Source organism: Cervus elaphus, chromosome 3 (assembly GCF_910594005.1).
Source record: "Cervus elaphus chromosome 3, mCerEla1.1, whole genome shotgun sequence".
Classification (NCBI taxonomy): Eukaryota; Metazoa; Chordata; class Mammalia; order Artiodactyla; family Cervidae; genus Cervus; species Cervus elaphus.
In genome coordinates this window covers 3,177,004-3,204,480 of record NC_057817.1, presented here as the reverse complement: position 1 = coordinate 3,204,480, position 27,477 = coordinate 3,177,004, and the positions used below count along the sequence as shown (strand labels likewise).

Here is a 27,477-nt window from a genome sequence, read left to right as displayed (position 1 = left end):
TCCATTATATATTCTCTCCTCCTCTGTTGTAGACTAACTAACCATGTGAGTTTGTTTCTGGGCTCTCTATTCTGTCCCATTGGAATCTATGCGTGTTTTTTGTTTCAGTACCATGCTGTTTCCATAAATGTAGCTTTGTAGTATAGTCTGAAGTCAAGAAAGCATAATACCTTCAGCTTTTTTTTTTTGGTCTCTTTCAAGATTACTTTGGCATTTTGGGGGTCTTCTGCAGTTAAGATTATTAATTTTAGGATTATCTGTTCTAGTTTTGTGGAAAATGTCATATATTTTCACCATCCCCCCTCTCCTTCTGGGACTCCCATAATGCAAATGCTGGTATAGTTCAAGTTGTCCCAGTGGTCCCTTACACTGTTTTTTGTTTTTCTTTTTGCTGTTCTGATTAGATGACTTCCATTATCCTTTCTTCCAGACCATTTATGTGCTCTGTATCATCCAGTCTACTATTAATTCCTTAGAGTGTGTTTTTCATTTCAGTCTGTATTTTTCAGTTCTGATTCTTCTTTCTATTTTCTGTGTTATTACTCATAAAAATGCTTTGAATTCTTTATCTGGTACGCTTTGAATTCTTTATCTGGTAAACTGCTTATTTCTGTTTCATTAGCTGTTTTTTCAGGGGTTTCCTCCTACTCTTTCAATTGAAACAAATTCGTCTGTCTTCTTGTTTTGCTTAACTTTTACCTAATTTCACAGAGGAACAGCTTACAGGTGTCATTGTGTGGGGCAATCCATATACAGTCAGCCTGTGCCCATGTCTTTGGAGGGAGAGCTGGATTCACCCTGAACACAGGTCACACTTTCCCTGAGAGCATGATGGTAGCTATCCCCTTGCTGGGAGGTGTGGCTCGAGGTGGAGGGGCCGGGGCCGGGGCCAGGTATGAGCTGGCTGTCTGACCGTCTGCTGTCACCTCCCTCTCAGGGACAGGGTCAGGCCTCAAATTCCTGCAGCACAAGTCCCGGGGCTCAGTCTGAGCGGGCTCTCTTCCCTCTAAGTGTGTACCCTACACACCTCTCCCAGAGGGAACGGTGCTAGAACAAGAGGGGCTGGTGTGGGCACTCCAAGTGTGGGGGCATGGGCTATCGGTCCCGCAAAGGTCACAGATCCAGACTGCTTCTGATACTCTGCCTGTAATGGGCGCCCCCACCCTGCTCATACGCTGCTTCAGGTCTGAGTTGCTTCTGTATCTCACGGCCTGTCTCCCAAGCAGGACTATAGAGTGTCTGTTTAGCTCAGGCCAGGACGTGCAAGGGTGGCTATGGGAAGCCCACCAGCCACTCCCGCAGCTTTCAATCCACCCTCTCCACCCTGCCTCAGACAAGCATGCGCACCCTCTTCAAGGGCAGAGTTCAGGCTTCCTACAGGCCTCCTGTTAGGCCCACTGGCCCTCTAAGCAGCCAAGGAGGCTCATCTTTCAGTGCTGGGCCCCATGACTGTGACCCAGGATGCGGCTTAACCCACTCTCTCCCCAAGGAGGACCTCTGCCCATGTAACTTCCCGAGTCCTCTCCCAGCAACACAAGCTCCAACCTCATCATTTATCTTCCCTTCCTATTCAATGTCACGTATATCTTTCTCTCAGCTTTGACTGTGCAGGAGTCCCTTAGCCAGTCTCCAGTTAGTTTTCAATGAAAATTGTTCCATGTGTAGATATTTGATGTGTTTGGGGGGGAAGGTGAGTTTTGCCTCCTCTACTCCATCTTGTCTCTGAGACACAGCTTTATGACCTTATTATCTGGCCAAGTTCACAACAATGTTAGCTTCCTCAGAGGGCTAGAGAGCCAGAGAGAGGCTTGCAGCTAGAAAGAGCACCTAAATCATACTCCAAAGGCTGTCCTAGGAGGTTCGAGGTATTTTCATGGTAAGAATCTTTGCCATAAGCCTCTGATTTCTTATTTGGGCCCTAACTCTTACTATATATCTTCATTTCTTAAATCTCACCAAAACTTCCATGCAACCCTTCCAAACATTTCCAAAATTAAGAAAAAATTACCAATAAGACTTCTATAATCTCTCAACCTCGAATTTCTTTTCTCTTGTTCCTCGCTGACAGATTTCCACTGAAGTTTCATTCTGAAGTATTCATCACTATAGAAACAAAAGAAGTTACTTAAACACCTAAAAAAAAAATTTAATGTATCAAAGCATTTATGATGCTAGTGAGATAAATTTATAAATGACAGTAAAATGTTTAAAGTTATGATAAATTAGTGAAAACAAAGGAAAAATAAAATAACCTGTGTCAAACTTTGTTTAAACTATGTGAATAATTTATGTGTGATTTTAAGGAAACATTTATTTAAATCCTTAATATCAGACCTAAAATTATTCCTGTCATTAAATACTTTAACCACTAGAGTTTCTGAATAATGACAAATATTGGGTTGGCCAAAAAGTTTGTTTGGGTTTTTAAAACCAGAATAAACTTTTTGGCCAACCTAATATAAACCTAAGGGAAAAAAAATTTTTTTTTCTTTAATGTAACATATAAGTGCCATTTTCCAACAAGTTTACTGCAGAAATTTGTTGATGTGAAAATGTCTAAGACGTTCTGGCAAACATATTGAGATGAGAAAGGACTGTGTGAGTTTGAATATATACATAATGACTGAAAATGAGCTTTAAATTAAAGGTTAGACTGGCAAACTGGGAATAAGTAAAACTGGACAGTTGGTCTGTATTTCTTTTTTTTTTTTTGTATTTCTTTTTAAGTCTGATAAATTACTTAGAAACAGAAACACACTTCCAAAAAAACAGAATCAAAGACCAGCTTATAAGAGCACCAGGAAAATAATTTAAAGGTAATTAACCTAAATAGCAAATATACTTATGAACCATTTTTATAATTTCATAATAAACTATAAAAATGAATCAAGATAAATGACATGTATTTAAAAAGCTATATCTATGTGTGTTTAAAATGTAGATACAAAGGAACTAGAAATTTTTTAACCAGCTTTCAACATATTCACCAATGTAACTGCAATAAAATCTCTCTAATAAGCATTTCTGGTTTGAAATTAACTACTGCACTCGTAATGTTTAAGTTAAAAAGATGAAAATAAGAACATACTCTCAAATCCCAATATATTACACTTTATATGGGTAAGTTACTTGGGTTTCTTTAGTAAGCATACAAAAGACCATTACTTACGTCTTTTGTTTTTGTAACTGAGTTCTTTCCTCTTTGGTACTGTCCCAAGGAAAATAACCCAGAAGAAATTTCCATGCTTGTTTTCTCAATGCATGACTAAGTCCCTAAAGAAAATATGCATATTAAACACACTTGTAAAAAATGAATGCAATACTCTTATAAAACTTGCATATAAACAGAAAAACTAACCATTAAGAGAGAGTTTCACATAGGCATACCTGATTTTACTGCACTGTTTCACTGCACTTCTCAAACATTGCATTTTTTAATTCAATTAAACATCTGTGACAAGCCTGTGTCAAACAAATCTATCTTTGCAATAATTTTTTAACAGCGTTTGCTCATTTCATGTCTCTGAGTTGCAATTTGATAGTTCTTGCAATATTTCAAGCTGTTTCATTATTATTATTATTTGTGGTGATTTGTGATCAGTGATCTCTGATGTTACTGTTATTAAATCTTTTTGTTTGCATTTTTTAATTAAAATATGTACATTTTTTTTCTTAGACATGACACTGTTGAACAATCAATCAACTAAATACAATACAGAGCACAAGTGTAATTTTTATATGCATTGGGAAATCAAAAATTTGAGGGACTTGCTTATCTACAATATTCACTTTACTGCAGCAGTCTAGAACCAAACCCACAATATCTCCAAGGTAGTTATACATATGAAAATAGCTCAAGTCAGTGACTACTGCCTTGTTTTTGACTTTGAGATTCTGACGGTGTAAGCAGCTGCCAGAATACATGAACAGTGAAGAGCAAACAGGAGACCACAGAGCTGACGGCAGGCTGATAGTCTTTCCAAACCCAAACCTTACCGGAAAAGGCAGCTACCACAGAGAGACAACACCTCCTTCAGATCACCCACACAACTCCCCAGTAAGAAAGAGTGCCTTTCCACAGGCTTAGCAGCATAGCCCTAATACCCAACCCTCAAGGATATCACAAGCACCTCACTCTGTCCTACAGGGATTTGGAGATATCATTCATCAAAATGGAGTTCATCTCTCCAACATCTCAAAGGAAAAAGAAAATTCGAATACCAACAATTTAAAATACCAAAGTAATTACCCCTCTAAATATCATCTGCTTCATATTATCTACATTTAAAATTCTTCCTTCAGAATCAATGTTCTTAGTCCATTCTTCCAATGATACTGGCTCTCTCCTTTGAACAACAGGTCTTTCGCCCAAATCAATCTAAAATAGGAAGATAAGCAAAAAGAAGTACACCTTTAACAAATGAAATGAAATCAAAGTATATAGCAACTAAAATTAAAATACTATTACTCACACATAAGTTCTAACATTTCTAATATTTTCCCTTAGTTTCCAATGTTTAGTTTATAAACTGCAGTAACACTCCATACATTTTTCCCTCCTACTAAACACACAAATAACTGAGCTATAAATTCAGAAACAGAAAAGCATTTGCTACTTTGTGTTTCAATTACATAAGTATAGAACATTCAACATACAAATTCTAAAACAAACCCTTCAAACTAAATGGTATGCTCTATTACTTAAAAAAAAGAGAGAGTACTGTTCCATTCATATTCTAAAATTAACTTTCCTTCCAAACTAAAACTGGTAGCTCTCAGAATTGATTCATGATTCATTAGCTTCACGTTGCATTTTATACAGTTTTTTATTCAATAATGTTGGTAATTTTTTTTAAATAATAAAAAAAAAAAGTTGGTAATTTTTAAATGCCATTTATAAGATAAGTTCTTTAAGTGTGTGTGTGTTAGTTGCTCAGTCATATCCAACTCTTTGTGACCCTATGGATTGTAGCCCACCAGGCTCCTCTGTCCATGGGATTCTCCACACAAGAGTACTGGAGTGGGTTGCCATTCCCTTCTCCATTAAGTACTATAATTTAGATATTTCATAATGTTCTGTGTGGAGCCTAGAATTTTAACAAATTCAAAAGTCTTGTTGAACATATGTAAAGATTTGACATAATTCAAGGCCAAAATCCATCTTACTTAAAAAGAAAATATTCACATAAGAATGAAAGCCCAAGAGTAGTGTCCTGACTAGCTGCCTGTGTAGAGTACCTGGGAAAACAAAAATCTGGAGCAGAACTATGGGCAACATGCAAGGCTTACTATTTACTCACTCCTATGCACTCAATGGACTTCCCTGGTGGCTCAGATGGTAAAGCGTCTTCCTACAACGCAAGAGACCCGGGTTCAATCCCTACGTTGGGAAGATCTCCTGGAGAAGGAAATGGCAACCCACTCCAGTATTCTTGCTTGGAAAATCCCATGGATGGAGGAGCCTGGTGGGCTACAATCCATGGGGTCACACAGAGTCAGACACAACTGAGCAGCTTCACTATGCACTCAATGAAACGAACGACCTATTCATTATTATCAAAAAGTAGTCAAAGAAAAGACATCCAACACTGATGAATAGAAAAGGAAAGCAGCATAGTTGGTGGAGAAATAACCAAGAATCTGGTGGCAGGACAAGCTTGCTTTGTTAGATATATTAGTTAGCAAAAAGTTATAAGAAAGGATTGTGAGAAAGAAGCCAGGTATGACCAAAACTGAATTTCTATTTATCATTTAATTTCTATATTTCTATAGAAATGCATTTCTGTAGAATTAAAAAGCATTTCTCCTGCTAAAATAGAAGAGCTATATTAACATAAACTCCACTCACCTTTGTGATGACTTCAAATCCTGGTTCTTCTTGTTGATTTATCTTTAAACCTGGAATAGCATCACTAAGAAAATCTGCCATCTCTGAAGGTGGTCGCTGATGTACAGAAGGATCACTGCCTCTTAAACTATCAAAAATGTAGTTTGTGACTTTGGAAAATCCTACCATAGTTGCTGTATAAGGATCCTTTTTAATTTTCTATGTGGTAGGAAGAAAAATATTGGCACAGTTAATTCAAATGAACGATAAAAATACCTCATGATAAGCAAAAGGGCAAAGTTTTTTAAAAGCGGGGGGCAGAATCAGAACTAAAACAGTATTCTAAGATTATTTTAAAATTTTGTTTCTTTCTAGGAAGAAAAATTTAAATTTTCTAAGCCAATTTTTTCATTTGGTTAAAATAGCATATCAAATGACAAGCTAACACTACTGATTGAATTGCAGATAAACAAATGATTTGCAGGCTTCATTCAATCTGCATACACCAGAAATATATGCAGTGCTTACTTTCCACTGATGAATGGCCCACAACAGCTTTCTTCTGTCTAGTAGTCCTGCCTTCACACAAAAAAAAACTTCTTAAAGTGTGCAATACCACACTAATGTAACACAAAATACCTGACAGCTAAGTTTAAATACTCACAATATTTAAATATTAACTGACATAATTATATATGGGTAACTCATGCCAGTAAGACTAATTTGTTCTGGACAGTGCTGTCCTAGAAAACAGTAAAAAACATTTTTCTACTGCTAAAGTTATTTCTAAATTCAAAACTGCCTGCTTATTCATATTTAGCAAAAACAGCTACTTCTTAAAGGTCTATCTTTAAAATGATTATTTTTTATAATAAGAAAAACTGTTCCCTCACTTTTTTTTTTTAATCAGTGTTCAAGAGCTCTCCTGTCTTCCTTCCTAAAACGCCCCCACTTTATCATCAGAACCAAGAAAAGAACATCCAGGACAAAGTAAGCACTCAAACATTTGTTGAATGAATAAGTGAATATATACAAACACATGAGTCAACAAAACTGCCATTAAGTTTACACAGAAATCTGAGTGAAAAATTATCTTTAGTTCTGCCTGTGCTTTTCGGCCAAATTCAAGAATATACTCAAATACTTGAAGAGGAATTAAACTAACCTGACCCCAAATGAACCTACTTAACTGGAAAATAAAAATTCAAACCAGATGATACATACTATTTTCTATAAAATTATAGAGAATAGTTCCATAAAGTTTACACACAAACAGACATGTGCCTCATTCTGTATAATTGCTAGGAAAGTAAGAGGTAGCATGTATATAAAATAATGGGGTCAGACTAACAGATTAATACAAAATAGACTTAAGAAACATACTTGTATTATACCATATGCTGGTTCATCAAGAAGATTTTCAAAAGACTGTGAAAGACTCTTATTCTGACAATTTACAAGAAGTGTTCTTTTGTCCTGTGGAGATCTGCAATAAAAAACAAGGGGGGGCGCTTTGTAGAAAACAGTATCACACTGTATCAGTGATACGTGAATAATTATTAATGCATAGTTATTTTTCCTTAACAACAACCACAAAAAAACCTTAAATGTCCAGCTCCAGGACAGTTTCCCATCAATACAGTGTTAGCAAGTACTTAGTAACTATCTTAAGTGAGTTCCAAAACTACATGAAACTACTAAATTAACAAATAAAAAAGGATGAAGTATATTTCTATTTTATTTTATTCCAAGAGAACTAAATTATAATGAACCCAAACCCAAACTCTTGTTTAGAATATAGTAGAAAAATCCTTACAAATATATCTTCCCTTATTATAAGAATATATTTTCTCTTATAAAGAAAACTGAAATGCACTTCAGGATTCATTGGTATATGTAATATGTACACTGTAGGAAAACATCCTATTTTGAAATGGACCCTTCACATTTGGGAGAATTTCAATATAAGATGTTAAAAATACAAGATAAAAAAGATTACCTGTTAAAGATCATTAATTATGCAAATCATTATTATAACACAATGGTTGTAATGTACAGTTCACAGAACAGTATATTTTTAGTTCTTGCTTATAAAGCTCTGGACACAAGTTTTTCTTCACATTTCCTAGTAACTAAAGAATAAACAAAATGCTTTCCAAAAAGAGACCTAATCTGAAGTAAACAAATGAATTATCCAGTCTCTTTTCTATTCAAAAGTTTTGTAAGTTAGTAAGCCAGCTGTAATAAATCCACAACTTTTGTGTTTAAAAACAAAAATTAAATGCACAGTTTTGCTGCTATCTATCTCTAGTTTATTATAAAAACTTGAGATAAGAACTTCAGTATCAGTTCTCTCTTCTCAATTCTTACATAAGAGGATGCAACAGCAATTATGGGGGTACATGAAATCCAAAACAGATTTTACTCTTAGTCAGAACTCACTCCTCAGAGACAATAACAGCTTACTAAGCCCCTTGGCTTTTTAAAAGAGTTAAGGTTGAGTCATTTGAAGTAGAAAAAAAAAAACTTTTAAATGTTCGATTTTCATTAACTACTTTTCTGAATGTCTCCTGGAGGGGGGTGGTTCATGATTAACATGAAGACCTATAGGTTCTCACAAGGCATTTGTAAGTGATTGGTCAACTTGTAAATGAAGCATCAGAAAAAGAAAATAATTAATACAGGAACGTCTTTTTCCCTAACACAGTGGTGCTGGCGCTATGGTTACTTGTCTCTAAAAATAGTTTATATCAATTTTTTCTTTAACTACAAATAAGTGGTCATGAAGTCAAAACACTGGCTTCTGCATGTTGAAGGGGAGTACACATGCAACCTTCAGTTAGCTGTGTTCAGCCAACTATTTGGCTCCAGATACAACACTACGGTCACAAGACCGGAGATGCAGAGAAGAAATGACTGCTCAACCAACAACCAACCACAGATACTTTTATAAAAGGAAGAATTTCTCTTTTTATTTTTTTAATAACTAATGCTCTGTGGTGAGGGGCTAGAAGAAGTCACATTTTACTTGTTTGCCCCTAAAGAAATCAACAGAGCATTTTCTTCAAGCACATCAGTCGGAGGACAGGTGATGCGCTGTTCAGCTACTGCAGAGCTCACCAGGAGGAGGCCTGGTGTTCCAGAATACTGCCACATATCCACCTGCCAGATTGCCACACCGACTGAATCTAGGAAGATTAATTACTCTCTTTACATATTCTGGGGTATTATAGATCCTGGGAAGTTGCTCACTCATAACAATGTTATTCAAGACTTTCAAAACCTCACTGCAGCAGTAAGACAACTTTTAATGATGCTAACATCACCAATTCTATTAGATCCTACTAAAGGGCTTAAAGAAAACCACTGTCTAACGTCGTAACTATAGATGTATAATTACTGAAAATTCAGAAGTACTTTGGAATGAGCCTCTCTCAAAGACTTAAGAATTCAGAAATTACAACAGCTGAAGAATGTTTGCACAATGAGATGTAACAATAACTATTTTATATTGCTACTGAGATCAACATGGAAAGCTAAATAAATAACAACGTTGCAAAAGATACAAAGCAGAAAAGGTTAATAAAAAGGTACAGAATATTTACAGCAAAACTGTATAGTTTAATCCTATTTATGTAATTTATATATAGGCTTCTCTGAGGGCTCAGTGGTAAAGAATCCGCCTCCCAATGCAGGAGACACAAGTTCAATCCCTGAGTCAGGAAGATCCTCTAGAGAAGGAAACGGCAACCCACTCCAGTATTCTTCCCTGAGAAATCCCATGGACAGAGGAGCCTGGTGGGCTACAGTCCATGGGGTCACAAAAGAGTCAGACACAACAGCAACTAAACAAATGTGTACATATGTATGTATGAATATACACATACACACACACACATAAATGTATCTCACAAAGAGAATATATGAGGGTCAAGAACCTAATTTCGTAAATGGCTGGTGTTATGATACAACCAATTTGGCTTTTTAAGGAAACATTTCACTGCTTGGATATTTATGTATTAATTTTTGGCCCAATATATAAAATAATTTTAACAGAACCAGTAACCTTCATTGACTTCCTAACAACCAACTTGGTTCCAGAAAAATAACAAAAATGTTTCTGTCGCTCATTCTTTGATCCCACTAAATACGATGTTTTAAATGTTGGTAAGTCAGACAATAAAGAACATCAACGAATGACAATTTGTTTTTCCCAGTAGTTAAGAAAACTAGTTGAGAAACTAGTTAAGTCTCAAGAAGCTGGCCTATTTTGCGCTGACTGATCCACTTGATAAAACTGAAGAAGGAAATGTGCATAGCTGCCCCAGCCTTTATCTCACTAGCAAATCTGCAGTTTCCTTTCATCTGTATGGTTAAGGCCCTTAATTCATTACAGTTAGGAAGACATCACGGCCAAAGACGAAAGCCACATTCTTTAATTTAGGTTAATCAGAGAAAAAAGATAACATAGTCTGATTCTACCTCTACTGATGTTTTGAACTCAGAAGACAAGAAGGATGACCTGGGAACAGAGCGGCCAGGATCTCAGTAAAGCTGCTGAAATCAAGCTTTTCCTGGCCTACTCTCCTTCTTCTGGTCTCTATAACAATTTGTGACCATAGGAACATGACTCTGAAAACACCATCTTGCTTAGGATAACTGCTCCAGTGACAGGAAATGATACCTAATAAAGTAAAAAATGGGGGATAGCTGGGAATTTTCATTTCTTTGGACTTAATTGGAAATTCCATTTATTGGGATCCTAAGTTATGAACATAAAAAAGAAGAACCTTTAGTATCTCCCTAAGAATCTGATAACAAGAGATGGCTTATACAAATTTGTTAGTTATTTTTATACTGGTGACTGTTTATCTGGAATTTCTAATATCCTACCACCTGGACTCCGCACACAATCTCTGGTAACCTACACGACACAATGTAATTGGGCACAATTTATGATGGGAAAAAGATTAGGGGGTGCTTATTTTCTGCCTGGGGTATAGAGAGGCCTGGGGATAAAATATTTGATGTACATTTCAGGCTATTCAGGGGCAAAGAATAAACTGGCCCCCAGTGTCACAGAAGAATACACAATAGAGAAGTGGCTGGTATTAGGGATGTAGCTTTTAAAGGACTCACTTTACACTACTATCTCCTCCCCTAGAAACAGTCACATCCTTGGTTGACCATAAATGTGATAAACCCTGGTGGGAAGAGAGAAAACAAAGTGTAGGGAGTCAGACTCCTCTGCTAGGGCCTTCTCTTTGACCAGGTCATTAAAGGCTATAATTAATCACTTAAGCTCACATTCTGTCCCATATTATCCTCTCCTTAGGTAATCTCATTCTCTCTCAGAGCTTTGATTACTAGTAACACACACACACACACACAAACTTACATATTATCCTATTATAGGCTATATTTCACTGTGCTAAATTTCTCATTCATAGCACTTGAACAGCTGAAAATTTACATTTATTTGTATAAGCAATGTTTGTCTTTCCTGCAAATAGCACAAACTCCATGAAGACAGAGGCCATATCTTTTTTGACTAAGTGCTCCTTTCCACCACTTAGTATGATGTCTAGGACATGGTGGGTCCTCTGTAAAAAAAAAAAAATTCCTGCTGAATGAAAAAACAGAGGGGAACACCATTCCCACGGCTTCTTGTCTCCAGGTGGATGCACACACATCTAGTGAAGACATACCTGACTGCTGAGAGCAGAGAAGAGGGAGGTGCACGTGTGGCATGGCCCCGTCCAGGCTCCCTTTACCTCTTGGATCTGCCTGCCAAGGGAGAAGGTGGCTTCTAGCCTGCTCTCATTCATGTCCTAAGTGCTCTGCCCTCACCAGGGAGAACTGTGACTGCCCAAAAGTGGTAACTGGATGAATTCAACAATGATTTGGGCTGAGTTATTATGAGGCTACATATCCAAGCCTCACCAATGATATTTTTATCACCATCTGTCTGATTCTTATATTTACTTCTCTCTTGTTTACAAATACAGAGAAGGGAACATAGTTTCACTTACAACCTTCATTAAAACATCAAGAACACATATTTAAGGTACATATTCTCTTTTAAGCACCTAAGTGATTGTTGAGTCTATCCTTGAACTCATCCAGGACAGAAAACTCTATCCTTCGAGCTATTTTCTTCTAATTTCTATTTCTGGAGCTATCCCCTTCTAATTTATCTATTTATCTTTGGAGTCCAGTTTATTTAACAATGCTTTCAAAATTATTTGTAGAACTGGTAAGTACCATGCCATTTATTCATGCAACTAAGATTTGCTGCACAAATACTACATGCCAGGCATTCTGGTTAGGAATTCAGGATAAAATGTAAACAATATAGATACAATCCCTCCCTTTAAGGGCTTATATCTAGAGTAGAATATAACAGAGGTAAACAGACAAAATTATTTCATTCTGTTAAGGGCCATGAAGGAAGCAAACAAAGGAATGAGAACGCAAAAAGGCATGGTAGTGGGAACCTACATTATACAGGAGACTAAGTGCCAAAAAAGCCCCTCTGAAGAAGGGACATTAAACTGAGACACCAGGGATAAGAAAGAGAGAAGAAGAATCTAAGCAAAAGAAACACATACATACAGGACTTAAGAGAGAGTTTAAGGCATTTCAGGAACTGAGAGAAAACCAGGTGACTAGAATACAGAAGAGAACGGCATGAAGTGAGGCTTAAGAAATCAGCAGAGCTAAGACAGGGCAGGTCACTGAGCATAGTAAGAAGCCTGGCTTTTATTTAACGGTGCAGCATTAAACTCTTCTTCTTTAAGTTAAATCCCCACATCCTTCTAGTGTTTTTCATGATACCATTTTGATCCCTCTCATTATACTAGTCATCTTTTCCATGTAGTACAGTCAGTCTATATATTTAAATGAAGTGTTTAAGCCTAGTTCTCCAAAACACAATCTTACTAGGATAGAGGGTGGAGAAGGCAATGGCACCCCACTCCAGTACTCTTGCCTGGAAAACCCCATAGACGGAAGAGCCTGGTGGGCTGCAGTCCATGAGGTCGCTGAGTCGGACACAACTGAGCGACTTCACTTTCACTTTTCACTTTCATGCATTGGAAAAGGAAATGGCAACCCACTCCGGTGTTCTTGCCTGGAGAATCCCAGGGACGGGGGAGCCTGGTGGGCTGCCGTCTATGGGGTCGCACAGAGTCGGACACGACTGAAGCGACTTAGCAGCAACAGCAGGATAGAGGGACTGCCACTTCACTGCAGGGAGTATGCGTCAGCCACAGTCTCAGCTTACCTCTTTTTTTTTTTAGTTGGAGGCTAATTACTTTACAATATTGTAGTGGTTTTTGTCATACATGGACATGAATCAGCCATGGATTTACATGTATTCCCCATCCTGATCCCCCCTCCCACCTCCCTCTCTACCTGATCCCTCTGGGTCCTCCCAGTGCACCAGCCCTGAGCACTTGTCTCATGCATCCAGCCTGGGCTGGTGATCTGTTTCACCCTAGATAACATACACGTTTCGATGCTGTTCTCTCAAAACATCCCACCCTCGCCCTCCCACAGAGTCCAAAAGTCTGTTCTGTACATCTCTTGTCTCTTTTTCTGTTTTGCATATAGGGTTATCGTTACCATCTTTCTAAATTCCATATATATGCGTTAGTATACTGTATTGGTCTTTATCTTTCTGGCTTAGTTCACTCTGTATAATGGGCTCCAGTTTCATGCATCTCATTAGAACTGATTCAAATGAATTCTTTTTAATGGCTGAGTAATATTCCATGGTGTATATGTACCATAGCTTCCTTATCAAAAATATGGAACACTTCACGGATTTGCATGTCATCCTTGCGCAGGGGCCATACTAATCTTCTCTGCATCGTTCCAATTTTAGTATATGTGCTGCCGAAGCGAGCACTTACCTAACTCTTAACAGTTACATCCCAACAGTGAGCGAAAGGAGCTTGCTATGATGCTAAAACCCCCAAAGAGCCAAGCCTTCTGCCCCAGTTATGACAATGCTCCTTCTGAAATCCACTTAACCTCACGGGTGGTAGCCTATTGACAGTTTCTCAGTTCAAGATCCAAGACCCACATTCTACCAAACAGATTTGACTTTCTCATGGTTACAGTTACTCATCAGCACGCCCAGTGCCAGCCAGAGGTGGTCAACATGCAAGGGAGAACTCCAGCCGAAAACAGGCAGCAACTCTCAACTTCTGGATCCCTCCTAGCTTTGTATAATCTACATTTAGGCATGATGTTTCTCTATCAAAGCGAGGGCATTAATATTCATAAAGTTAACAATCATCCTTACAGTTTCCCAAACAAAAATCTCTTCCTAAAAATCTCAACTTCTCCCTTTTTTCACCTCCACATATCCAATCAATCGCAAACTCTAACACTAAATATTGTTCCAATACTTCTTTCCTATTGCTCTCCTAGTTCATGCCACCATTAACTCCTCTAGATGACTGGAACAACCTGCTAACATGACTGACAAGAGCCTTCACTCCGTGGCCTTTACTCAGCTCTCTGACCTCATCCTTAAATCTGGTGTCCTCCCTTCTCCCACTGTGCAGACCTGTGATACTGAACTACCGTGTTCCATGATCACAGCATGCTGCATGTTCTTCCCTCTATCTAAAACATCTCTGCTCTAAGTATCTCCCTCCCTTTCGTGCTAATGTTCACTCATTTGTCAGGTTTCAACCTAAACATTACCTCCTCCAGAAAGTCTTCCCTGATTCCTACCCAACTCCCCACTGGAGTACCATTCCTCCCTTCCTTGTACTTCCTCCATCTTAGTTCTTGAGTTTTACTGTTATTTACTGATCAGCCACCTTCACTAGACCATAAACTTGCAGATATCCAGGAACATGCCTATTTTGTTCTTCTAAATATCAAACAACCAGCACAGTGCTCAGAACACAGTAGATATCAAAAATGTATTTGTGGAGAGTGAAAGTGAGAAAAACTATGTGCCCAAACACCTGCATAAATAAATTTAAGACACAAGATTTATGGAAAGTGAGAATGCCCTAACTTTCACACTTAGAATAATTTTATAAAGCCCTTAAATTTGCCCGCCTTAAATCTGTAACATTACAAGCGAAACTCTACATTTAAGAGAAACTACATAAAAGGTAAAATTGGTAAATATATAACCCATTAACTACTGATGTATCATCATACATTTAAATGTGTATTAAAAATACTGGACCATTTTTTTTCTTTAAAAGAGTAATAAGGTGATACACTGCAGACGCAAATCACTAAATTGGCAAAATGTTATTCATTCATCCAAAACAGTCAGTATTCCAGAAAGAACAAAGCTGCTTGTCCCCTAATATGCACATGGGTCACTGATACCCAACAACAAGTGAAAACAGTTTGCCTTGGGACCAACACAACAATCCAGTTTCAGTAAGTAGAAAATAATTTGATACTTACTCACATAATGCCACATATTTTTCAAGACAGTCAATCAGTAGTTTGCTGTCTCCTTGGTGAAAGTGCAGAGCAGGGAGAACGACGTCATCCTTTAGACAGAATACCAAATATGACCAGCCCATACCCTCTTTGTTTTGCTTGATTGATTTCAGGTCTGTCAAACTGAACAGGAATGACCATTTGCTTTTCCCATTTCTATGACTTGGAGCATCTTAAAAACAAGAAAGTGGGGCAAAATATTTTTGTTCACCTTTTTAAAAGGTACTGACAGCACTCTTCACGACTGCCTAACAGAAATTTGTTGAACCTAGGGAATGACTGCAGTATTCATATTACCATGGCTTCCACCTGTATTAGAAATGGCAATAAACATTTTCTTTAAAGAACAGTCTTTAAAATAATTATCTTACTGCATACAAACTGAAAAAAATGCTATCCTTATTTAAAATATCAGCTTTGCCCCAAAATGACAGTGGCTTTAGAAGCAGGTTGGCTGGATTCAAACTGCAACACCACCATCTTACTAACAATGATTTGGGGCAAATAATTGAATCTCTCTGAGCCTTAGTTTCTTCAACTGTATAATGGACATAATTATACTTACCTCCCATTGTTATTCTAAGAATTAAAAAGATAATACTTGTCAACTAACTACTATGGTGTCAAGTATATAGCAAATAATAAATATTCATCCTCTCCACTTCCCTCAAAAACAAATCAAATGATGGACTTCAACAGTCATTTAAAACAAAAACCACCCTTTATTCCTCACATCCAATTATTTTTAGCAGACTACACTGAGTGAAGGTAAAAGTATGCCAATATAAAAAGTAACACTGGAGTGAATACACAGACTAACATTTGTAAAACCCCACAAAATAGTGGGAAATTGAGGATGAAAGGTAATCAAGTTGTGAATGCTTCAAAAAGAATGAGCACATTCAGTATCACTGCTAAAATCAACCTTTTATTAAATTAAGACCCCAGTTCAAATCAAACTATAGCTATGTAAAATAAAGCATTTCCTAGTATCTGGGCTCTTTAGAGAGGCTTAAAATCCTAGGTTTGTGAATAATATCATAATCAATAACAAGCAATTTAAAGATCATCTATTTAAATAAAAATGTAAAGAACAAAGGAAAAAATGCTATCCAATACTTATAATTAATTTCTTATCTAAAAATGTCATTTTAACATTTTAACTCAGACCTTAAGCAGGAAAGCTTCTGATATCTTAAAAAACCCTTTCTTGACTGTTATTTCATAAGAAGTGTCATACTATCCTGCTATTTAAAATCGTCACTAATTCTGTCCCAACACTATCAATTTCACAAAGATAAACCACATAGATAATATTTGCTTACAGAACTTAAATTAATCAAAGGGTAGATCAGTCAGTACTGACCTGAATGTATGTCAGCTTCCTATATAGTCAGGAACATTACAGCTCCATCACCTCCAACAAACTCTCCTAAACTGACACAGAGGAATCTACACCTTCCAGAAACCTCTACTTGCAGGGAATGCAGACACCATCACACTTTCATGGACATGTGATTAAGTGATACCTTTAACAAGTATCACTTGAAAGAAAGTCCAGAAAGGCTAAAGTAAATTATCTACACAGTGACCTGCTGACTTCCTGTTCAGATGTTGAACTCATATCCAAGGCTGATAACAGACTCAGTACTATATGCCCATTTTACTAAACATCATGTTTCACTGGAATTTATATTACAGGGCTCATAACAGCATTACAAACGAACAGCAAAATGAGAACAATTCTAGAATTCCAATATGAGTCACCTACATATGAATGTATCTGGACTACCCAGAAAGGATTCATACTACTAGATGATCTACAAAGACAAAAATATTTTCACAGCAAAACAACAGTGAGAAACTAGATACAATTTTTAAATTAAGCTCTTAAATTACACAAAAAGTATTTAATCCAAAGTAATGCAAGAAAATCATATGAAGATTATTAAATAACATATGAAGACTATACGAACTATCAGAAGTTTGTGCATATTCCCAAAGCAAAAATTTTATGCAATTTTCTCTTGCTAATAGAAGAGAAACACATTACATACTAAATACAACAGAAAATGCCTTACACGTTTCCTCATTTAAAGCTCTGATAAATGATGAGAGAAACATTACAAGTCAATTCTATAAGTCCCTTTACTAGAGTGTAAGTTTCCTGAAAACAAGAACTTGATTCTGTTCACAGCTATATGCCCAGTGCTTAGAAAAGTGACTAGCACATAGTAGGTATTCAAAGGTGTGTTATATAGAATAACAACTTAGTACCAAGTCAACAGAAAAGTAATGTGCAATCTGGTCTACCAATGCAAGCTAGCCAGAACTAGAAATTGTCACAGAAGAAAACTAACAGAACCCAAGAGTTAACCCAAAATTTCCTTCTTTCTCCTTAGAGAAAGGTAAATAAAACTAATTAGTTCTGATGAACTTACCATGTTGCCAAATACATGTAAAAAATACCTTCAACACACTGACATGGGAAAATTGGCCAAAACAGAAGAAAAGTGAATAAAATAGTAAGTCTCCGTATGTCTTAAACAGAATTAACATGAAGGTCATGACATTTTACTTGAATATGTTTCCAGAACATCATGGCAGTCTGTTGTTCTGGAAAGATGTATTTTCAAAACATTTGATCTAGAATATAAAAACAAAGACTAAGGAGTATATTTCCTAAGAAATATAAACTTAAAAAAAGTTTTCAATAGTCGACTTTTTTAAGGTTTGCCTCTGTAAGTCACACAAAACAAGTAAAAATTGTGAAGGTTATAATAATAAAATTAAAAACTGTATTTGAAAAACTGCTTTTCAAAAATGAACAAAAATTTAATGGCTTAATTTTTAACTCTGAAACATTAAGATTAGAAAATGTTTTAAGAAGCAGTTTTTATGAAACATGACTGGATGAGGCTAAAATGAGATGGAATGGGATGAAATGGAAGACATGTACTCCATTAACTCCTTGTTCTGTTAAATATGTGCATGTGTTTGCACACTGGGGCATACTGTGCAATATATTTCTTACTGCTATCATAAAATTTTTTAAGTAGTGGAGAAAACAGAGAAAAAGAAAATGTGTCCTTAACTTTTAATTACTACTAAATAAAGGCTCTTTACAAGCCATCATACAGTGCCAAGATATACAAGCAGTATTTATGTCTGTTTCTTGCTAAGCTACGCAGTACACTGTTACACAGACACACTCAACTCTGCACACTAAATCACCAGAACTTCTGAAGAATACAGGCGCTTGGGCCCCATCTCCAGAGGATGATTTAATTTGCGGGATGAAACCCAAGCACTGGTACTTTCTTGATTTCTGGGTTTTCTGCCATGCATCCAGGATGTAGGACCTTAGTTCCCCAGCCAGGGATCAAACCTGTGCCCTGCAGTGGGAGCCTGGAGTCTTCCAACCACTGAACCACCAGGGAAGTCCCAGCTGGTACTTTTTTTTTACTTTTTTTCAAAGCTTAACTTCCCCATGTGATTTCAATGCACAGCCAAAGTTAAAAACCATTAATCTAAAAAGATGTTTACTATCAGATATTTTTCTCAAACATGTATTTCAAAATTTCCTTTATTAAATTCTGAAAATTCACTCATTTTGCTCATTTCTGTAACTTTTTCATTTTCAAGGATTTAGCAATAATATTAGCCAATGAAAAATAGCAATTCACATCAACCAATCCTGAAGGTCTGATCTAGAGAACTTAAAAATCCCTCAAATGCTAAATATACTAAAATTCTGTGGTTTTCTTTTTATAACTAGGCTCTTTCTTGAGGTTTCATCCCACCTATTTGGACTACTGTATTTCTATAAGAGAAAGCTAGCCCTAGCTCATAGGCTTCCCAGGTGGCGCTAGTGGTAAAAAACCCCGCCTGCCAATGTACGAGGTGTAAGAGAAGTGGGTTCGATCCCTGGGTTGGGAGGATCCCCTGGAGAAGAAAATGGCAACCCGCTCTAGTATTCTTGTCTGAAGAATCCCATGGACAGAGGAGCCTGGCAGGCTATAGTCCATGGGGTCACAAGAGTAGGACACGCCTTAGGGACTAAACCACCATGCATATATGTTTTCTTTTTTTTGGCATTCCTATTCTACAGGGAAGGTTCTTATCAGAACAATGTAAAAATGTTATAAAAAGAAAACCACAGGACTTTAGTATATTTAGCATGTGAGGGATTTTTAACTTCTCTAGATTTGACCTTCGGGGTTGGTTTATGTGAATTGCTATTTTTTGTTTGCCTAATATATGCATGAGCTGATTGTTAAAAAAAAGCCTGTGATTTACTATTTAATTGCTACTGTTCCCAAGAAATGATACAGTACAAAGTATAACTACTGTATATGAGAATGATTCCCCAGGCCACACATGAAAATCAATTTTACTTATATTATCATAGCAATACATATATTAAACATAGCAATGTATATTCTTGTAAACATAGCAATACATATTGAACATAGCAATACATATTCTTGTAAACTTTGGCTAGCCTCTTTGATTTCAGTAAAATGCCAATAAATCCTAAATTCAGACCAAAATCATTAAAAGATCAAATATCCTATTAGTTACAAAATACAAAGAAATCAAAACAACAAAAAAAATTAACTCTTTAGAGTGCTTAATATTTTTTAAAGAGATCACAAGTAAGTTGGCCATATCACAGACAGGCTAGCTAGCTTGTATCTGGGATAGTATATGTATGTGTTCTACCAGACTGCTGGCTTGGTTCTTTCTTGTTATCTATATGTAGACAGTCACCACACAGCAAACATAAATTTATATACAAAGGAGAACAGCCACTGAACATATATATAACGGGGAGACTGCAATGAGCTGTGATGATCCCAGTAAACACTGAAATTAGAATGATATGGTTTAGTGGTATACTCCATCTCCCCCTGGTGCTTTAGGATGAAATAACATGACTTTTTAAAATTCTACCGAATTATGAAAAATGTACATGAGAGACAACCAAAGCAATTTTTAAAGTGTTTCTATTTTATGCCATTAATAACTTCAAACAGAACAAGTACTTTATGAAGTCACAACCAAGGAAACAAAAAGATGATAAAGGAATAAAAACATAAGAGTTATACATATTAATCAAGGCACCAAATCATCCTTCCTCTAAGGAGCATGAAACCACTTTCTTTGCACTTTTGTTCATACTGTAGCAAATCAGTTTAAGATTTCAAAAGACTGAAGTCATACCTCCATTAGTGTGTGGTTTCTTTTTAAATGAAACTGTATTAACCATGTCCCACTCTGCTTCGTAACTGTTCAGATGTTCCGCTACTCGATGAGCTCTTTCTTTTGGGGCCTGAGTCCATTCTACAACTGAGCTGGAGTCCTAAAATAATTATAACATACAAAATATTTAGGGACTAAGACTACAATTTCACTTTAATCAATAATGTCTTCTCAGCTCCTATATAAATTAAGTTTGTAGGTTGTGGCAGACATCACTGGTGGGAAAATTGAACACTATTTGCTATCCTTTCTCCCTTGTTCAAGAAAACAAAAAAAGAAAAGCGTGTCCAGACTCTTCTGCAGATAGAGTTATCAGAGAAATATAAGCTAAGTGAACAGTAGGCCTTGGGAATGCTTTGATTTTCCTAATAAAAGCCTTATCCCTTTGCCCCTACTTCCTGCTTTCGATGCAGCTATGTTGCTAAAAATATAACAGCCACCTTACAACCATAGAGAAAAAGCAAGAAAAACACTGCAAAGAGCTCCAAACCTCCAGACTTCTGGTTATTTGAGGAAAACGGCCAACAGTAGCCACTTATTGAGGTCATCATCATTGGTTGCTATATTTCTCTTAATCAAAATTACCTAAAAGCTACAAATAACATATCTACATGTTTAGTCCTAAAGAATTTTGTTTTAAAAGAGACTAAAGCAAAAAAAACAACCAAAAACCTAAAAAAATAAAAGTCTAAAATGCAACATTAATAATTTGACTAAATCAAAAAATTTAACTTCTAGTCAACAAAAGATACTACACATAAGTTAACGATAAGCAAAACTTGTGAAATCTTTCTAAAATACATAGAAGATGACAGAAAAACATCCAGAAAACAAATATAACCCCTACCAACTTACTTAGAAATCAACAAATATCAAGAGAAAAGGAAATGGCATGAACAAACAAATCAAAGAAGAAACATGAAGTGACAAAGAAAGAAGTCCAACTTCAGAAACAAAGAAAAGCAAGATGAATTTCAATTTTTATGCCTCTTCAATTAAAAAATAAAATATAGAAGACAGTGTGAGGAAATGCTATCTCACACTGTTGATAACAGTGATAATTAGTACTGACTGAAATGAAAATGGAGTCATATTTATTAAAATTTAAAATATGCATATTTCACAATAACTTTATCTACGTTAGAGAAATAAACATGTATACAAAGAGGCAGATATAAGAATTTTCATCATAACATTGCTTGTAAAAGTGAAAAGCTGAAAATAACTTATTATCCATCAATGAAAGAATAAGTAAATAAACTAGGGGTAGCCAATAAAATGCTAGGCAGAAGTTTTAAAGATTGATATCTATTCATGTGTATTTATGTTCAATATGTAAAAGTAAATAAAAGGAAATCATGAAACAATGTATGCAGTATAACAACTACATGGAACATACATAATTAGAATCACACTAGAGAAAACCAGGGATGATGGATGGATAAATGGATATAGACAGGTATACAGATAAGGAAGGAAATGTGTACTGATAAAAGTCTGGAAAGATACACAGTAAACAGGGACAGATGAGGGATGAGGTTCTAGTCAAGGAGGGCTTCAACTTTCTATTATTTGAATTTTTACAATGTGGATTACTAGTGTAATTCTTTTCAAAAATGGAAAAAAGATTTTATAGGAACAGGAATATATTATTAAGAAACAAAAGAAATTAGTAAGGAATAGAAACAGACTGAAGAATAGGGGGAAAAAAACTGAATGAATGAAATTATAAAGTGGAGTGCTTTTTCCTCAGAGTCCTTCCACAAATGTCACTTCTCAGGGAGTCCTCCTTGTTTGCCCAATTTAAAAAATGCAACCTTTACCACCATCACTACCAATAAAGAGGAAAGCTAAGTAGGATTTACAGAACCCAACCCCACCCGAAGGCTTGGACCTGGTGCATCAGGTACGTTTGGAAACTAGGATAAAGGTCAAGCTGAAAAAAACGACTACTAACAAAAGTCCAGAAGGCTGGAGGTTTATTCACTGGAAAAGGTAAAACAGATTCTCTCTGGATTACAAGAAACCTGGGACACTGAGCAAAGAGATAATACACTAAAAACAGGAGAATGAATCAAAAGTTCATCAAACGAGTGGCAAGACTCCCAGCTCTCTTCCTCCACTCAGTTCCCGGAACAGTAGAATCCAGTTTTCCCTCTTCAGGCAGAAATCTGTAAACTCTTCTCTGACAAATGACCAGCCCAAGAAAAAAGACCCAGGTTTCAACATCAGGGATTCCCCAAGCAAACAGCCTAGCCAGGTTGCCCTGAGTCCCAACTATGAACAAACCTATCATACACTGAGAGAGTATGATCAGTTTTTCGTGTGTGCTGTTTATTAGCACCAAGTACAAAGATCACCAAACAAAGGCAAGTGTCTACATAAATGATAAAAGTCTAAATGAAACAGCGGAAAAGATAGTGAATTAGAGAAAGTGGACTATATACAGAAATGAAAACATCTAAAAAATTATCCTTAAATTCCTCAGAAACAAGGGAATCATAGATGAATAACATCCAAGAATAGGATGCAAGTTTTCTTTTAAAGGGGGGAAAGGGGACACATAACAAGATGCATTCAAAATTTAAAAAACAGCCAAGATGAAAATGGTTCCAGAAGAATTGAAACATAAAACTAAAGAAATTTCCTAGAAAATAACATACACAAAGAATTAGAAAATAGTAAAGTATTAAAATACTACAGGACTAATATAAAACATGTAGAGGGTTCCAGAAAGAACGAAAGTAGAAAATGGACAGAAAGAAGAAATCACCACTAAACAATTCAAGAACATTTTCTAAAAATGAAAAGATACAAGTTTTCATATTAAAAAGGACTATCAAGTACCCAAACAGAGGATAAAAAGGACCACAAGGGCACATTTCCAGGACATCTAGAATAGTAGAAACAAAAAGGTAATTCTAAAAGCTTCTAAAGAGGAAAAAAATATAGCAAGGATCAGGATTCGAATACATTAGACTTAACATCAATAAAGAAAATAAGTGAAATGTAAAGACAGTAACTTCCAAAAATGTGGGGGTAATTTATTTTCAAACTATAATTCTATGCCAGCCAGTCATCAATTCAGAATTGACAGCTCAACCCAAATATTCATAGGATAAAAAAGTCTGAAAACAGAGATGCCTTTGGTCTCACACACGCGTTTTCTCGGGAAGCACCGGAGGTGCACCAGCTAGAGAGTAAGCCGGGAGAGAAGACAGCACAGGAGACGGGGGTAAAACACGGGAAGGAGGCCAGAGGAAGCCAGAGCACTGCTACCCAGCAAACCAAAAGGGCAGCCAGTTCAGGAGGAGCGTGGAAGACAAGTCTGCAAGAGATGCCTCCAAGAAGGCGAAATCAGATCGTCTATGTGACTAATACTTTGAGAAGAAATGTGGAGAACTGAGCCATAGTTTCAGGGTGAATTAGAGATAAGAGAGCTAAATCCCTACCTTCCACAGTGAGAACGCAACACGTTAGACACAGTAAACATAAATTAATCCAACTATCCCGTTTCTAGGTTTTCAAGGAAAATATGTCCACAAAGAAATTTGAACCTCATCATGCACAGGAGCATTATTTAGATTAGCCTTAAGATGAAAACAACCCAAATGCTCATCAACTGATGAATGAATGAACAAAATACGGCACATATCCAGAAATGCAGTATTATTCAGCAAAAAGGAAGAAAAGGCAAGAACGGATAGGTGCTAGAACAGGGATGAACCTTGAAAATATTATGCTACGTGAAAGCAGCCAGTCACATAAAACTACATATTATACGATTCCACTCAGATAAAATGTCCATAATAAGCAAATCCTCAGAGACAGATAGTAAATTAATGAGTGAAGAGTATTGAAGTTAAGTGGGAAAGAGAGGTGACTGCTTTTTTGGAATAGAAATGTTTTAAAGTTGGTTATTGGTGATAGTTATACAATTCTGTAAATATACTAAAGAAACTGAATTATGTCCTTTAAAAGAGTGAACTTTATGGTATATGAATTATATCTTAATAAAGCTTTTATTTAAAAACATCATTCCTTTAGTAATATATTTCTTCCATAAATACCTTTCCAGCATAGAGAATACTAGAAGAATCTAATGCATCATCCAGTGGTCTCCAGTCCACTATTACTTCAGCATCCTAGAAAAAAAAATTATTAACCATATTTACTCTTCAGCAATATCTTATTTTTCAGTCACCTATGGTTAATTCCCTGAACTAAAAGTGAAATTTTTTGAGGGGGCTGCACCACAAGACATGCAGGACCTTAGTTCCCTGACCAGGGCTTGAACCCACTTCCTCTGCATTGGAAGCTCAGATTCTTAACTATCGGACTACCAGGGAAGCCCCCAAAATGAATTTTTAACCTTTTAAATTTATTAGCACCTTAACATGCATATCATATGTAAACAACCACTATTTGACAACAAACAATATGCAGATTTCAAAATTCCAATTTTCATTATAAAAAATTATATTACTGCAACTTTTCCATAGTAAATTTAAAAATATTCCATGCATTTTACTGGCTTATCTGAAGCATTTTATTTCTAACATCACTTTCATGTTAAATTTACAACCACTGTTCAATTATATAATTTTCTCTTACAAGTAAAATTCAAACTTGCTGATAATGTCCCAATTACTATTAATTTAAACAATTATTTTTAAAAATTTATTTAAACAAACAATTGTTAAATAAAGTCATTTACTAGAAACATACCTTTTCTAAAACACGTAATATTCCTGAAATCAAGCTGTCCTGGTCATTGGTCTTTCCCAAAGATGAGTGAATATAGACCCCTTCCTGTTCATATATAATCTGAAACAGCAAAAATAAGATTAATCAAACCATTTTTATGCAGTACTATCTCAATGTTTGTCTTAAAATATTTAAGAGATATTTTTCTATAATGCCTGAACCAAGTTTTTGATTATTTCATATAAAACTGTATTATCTTTTTTTTTTTAGTTCTACCAGTTTATTGCTACCAACCCATCTCCCTCCACCCTCGTGAAAACATGCTCAGTCATGTAATCCCATGGACTTCAGCCCGCCAGACTCCTCTGTCCATGGATTTTTCCAGGCAAGAACACTGGAGTGGGTTGCCATTTCCTTCTCCAAAAAGTGTATTATCTTAAAAATATTATTGAGACTTAAAAACACTTCAAACATAAATTAGAAAGGAATTTGCTTTGTTACTCATGCAAGTCTGGTGATATGTAATCACAATCTTGATCTTCTCCTTAGACAAAGATGTCAAGCTAATTGTTGTGTGACACTACATGCAAATTTCACATAACATATTTTTAACAAACATTAAGCAAAGTATTGGGTTCAACCTGAAAATATTAAAAACAAGAACATGAAATATAATGAGGAGTTAATGATTTCTAACCATTCCTGTAATAGCGTATGTTTTTACTGTAAGTTTATTTTGGTGTGCTTTTGTAGCACAATGGCCTAGAAATTCATGGAATAACATGGGAATATTAAAAAGTAATAATGAGGCCTTCTTGGGATGATCAGAACTAGTTTAAGCTCATAAACACTTGCTGAGTGCCTCTATATGTAACAGCATATAAAAAGGTAAGTATAAGACTATGACAGGCTTCCCTGGTGGCTCAGACAGTCAAGAATCCACCCACAATGCAGGAAACCTGGGTTCGATCCCTGGGTTGGGAAGATGCCCTGGAGGAGGGCATGGCAACCCACTCCAGTACTCTTGCCTGGAGAACCCCATGGACAGAGGAGCCTGGCCGGCTGCAGTCCCTGGGGTGGCAGAGAGGTGGACACGCCTGAGGGACTGAGCACAGAAGACAGGTCCCAGTACCACGTCCCACAGGAGTACAGGGGAGACCAGTTACCTCCTAAGTAAACGAGATGGTTATAAAGTGAAATCTTGTTTGCTAAAAGCATTATCTGATATATTAAGATTCTATTTCCGACCCATTTCAAACCAGTAAAAATTACTTTTCATTATGAAAATAAGTAAAAGGAAAATAAAACAGTCACTCCCAGACTGAAGTAATTTTGACATAAGTTTGGAATACAGTCTACTTTCTATTTATGTAGATCTTTTATCAATACAATCACACTATTCAAAATAGCACTTGTTGTTGTTGTTCAACCACCAGTTGTGTCCGACTCTGCAAACCCATGGGCTGCAGCACGCCAGGACTCCCTGTCCCTCACCATCTAACGCAGTTTGCCCAAGTTCATTTCCATTGCACTGGTGATGCCATCCAGCCATCTCATCCTCTGACACCCTCTTCTCCTTCTGTCCTCAATCTTTCCCAGTCTCAGGGACTTTTCCAATAAGCCGGCTATTCGCATCAGATGACCAAAATCCCAGAATTCCAGCTTCAGCATTGGTCCTTTCAACAAGTTTTCAGAACTGATTTCCCTTAAGATTGACTGGTTTGATCTCCCTGCTATCCAAGGGACTTTCAGGAGTCATTTCCAGCACCACAGTCCAAACAAAGGCATCAATTTTTTGGTGTTCTGCCTTTACAGTCCAGCTCTTACAACCATACATGACCACTGGGAAGCCCACAGCCATGACTATATGGACCTTTGTCAGCAAAGTAATACCTCTGTTTTTCAACACATTGTCTAGGTTTGTCAGTTTTCCTGCCAAGAAGCAATTGCCTTCAGATTTCATGGCTGCAGTCACCGTCAAAGTGATTCTGGAACCCAAGAGGAAAACTGTCACTACTTTCACCTTTTCCCCTTCTATTTGCCATGAAGTAATGTGGCCAGATGCCATGACCTTAGTTTTTTTTAATATTTAGTTTTAAGCCAGCTCTTCACTCTCCTCCTTCACCATCACCAAGAGGCTCTTTAGTTGATCCTCACTTTCTGCCATTATAGTAGCATTACCCGCATATCTG

The 27,477-nt window shown here is 36.5% G+C and overlaps 1 protein-coding gene and 1 non-coding gene across 3 annotated transcripts in view; both read right to left on the bottom strand.

Moving 5' to 3' along the window:
- TBC1D15 (TBC1 domain family member 15) overlaps positions 1–27,477 on the bottom strand; it is a 73,970-nt gene that overhangs the window by 25,906 nt on the left and 20,587 nt on the right. The window contains exons 2-11 of one of the 2 annotated variants that reach the window (XM_043879540.1): positions 25,307–25,405; positions 24,649–24,723; positions 20,540–20,678; positions 15,275–15,485; positions 7,211–7,313; positions 6,356–6,406; positions 5,849–6,046; positions 4,250–4,378; positions 3,170–3,273; positions 2,009–2,103 (exon numbers count right to left, since the gene is read on the bottom strand). In XM_043879540.1, the coding sequence (XP_043735475.1) occupies positions 2,009–2,103; positions 3,170–3,273; positions 4,250–4,378; positions 5,849–6,046; positions 6,356–6,406; positions 7,211–7,313; positions 15,275–15,485; positions 20,540–20,678; positions 24,649–24,723; positions 25,307–25,405 (1,204 nt within the window). The remainder of the gene's footprint in view (positions 1–2,008; positions 2,104–3,169; positions 3,274–4,249; positions 4,379–5,848; positions 6,047–6,355; positions 6,407–7,210; positions 7,314–15,274; positions 15,486–20,539; positions 20,679–24,648; positions 24,724–25,306; positions 25,406–27,477) is intronic. The other variant, XM_043879551.1, reaches the window with a different exon arrangement.
- LOC122686575 lies at positions 13,633–13,739 on the bottom strand. The gene has a single exon (XR_006338835.1). It is a non-coding gene; the product is annotated as a U6 spliceosomal RNA (small nuclear RNA).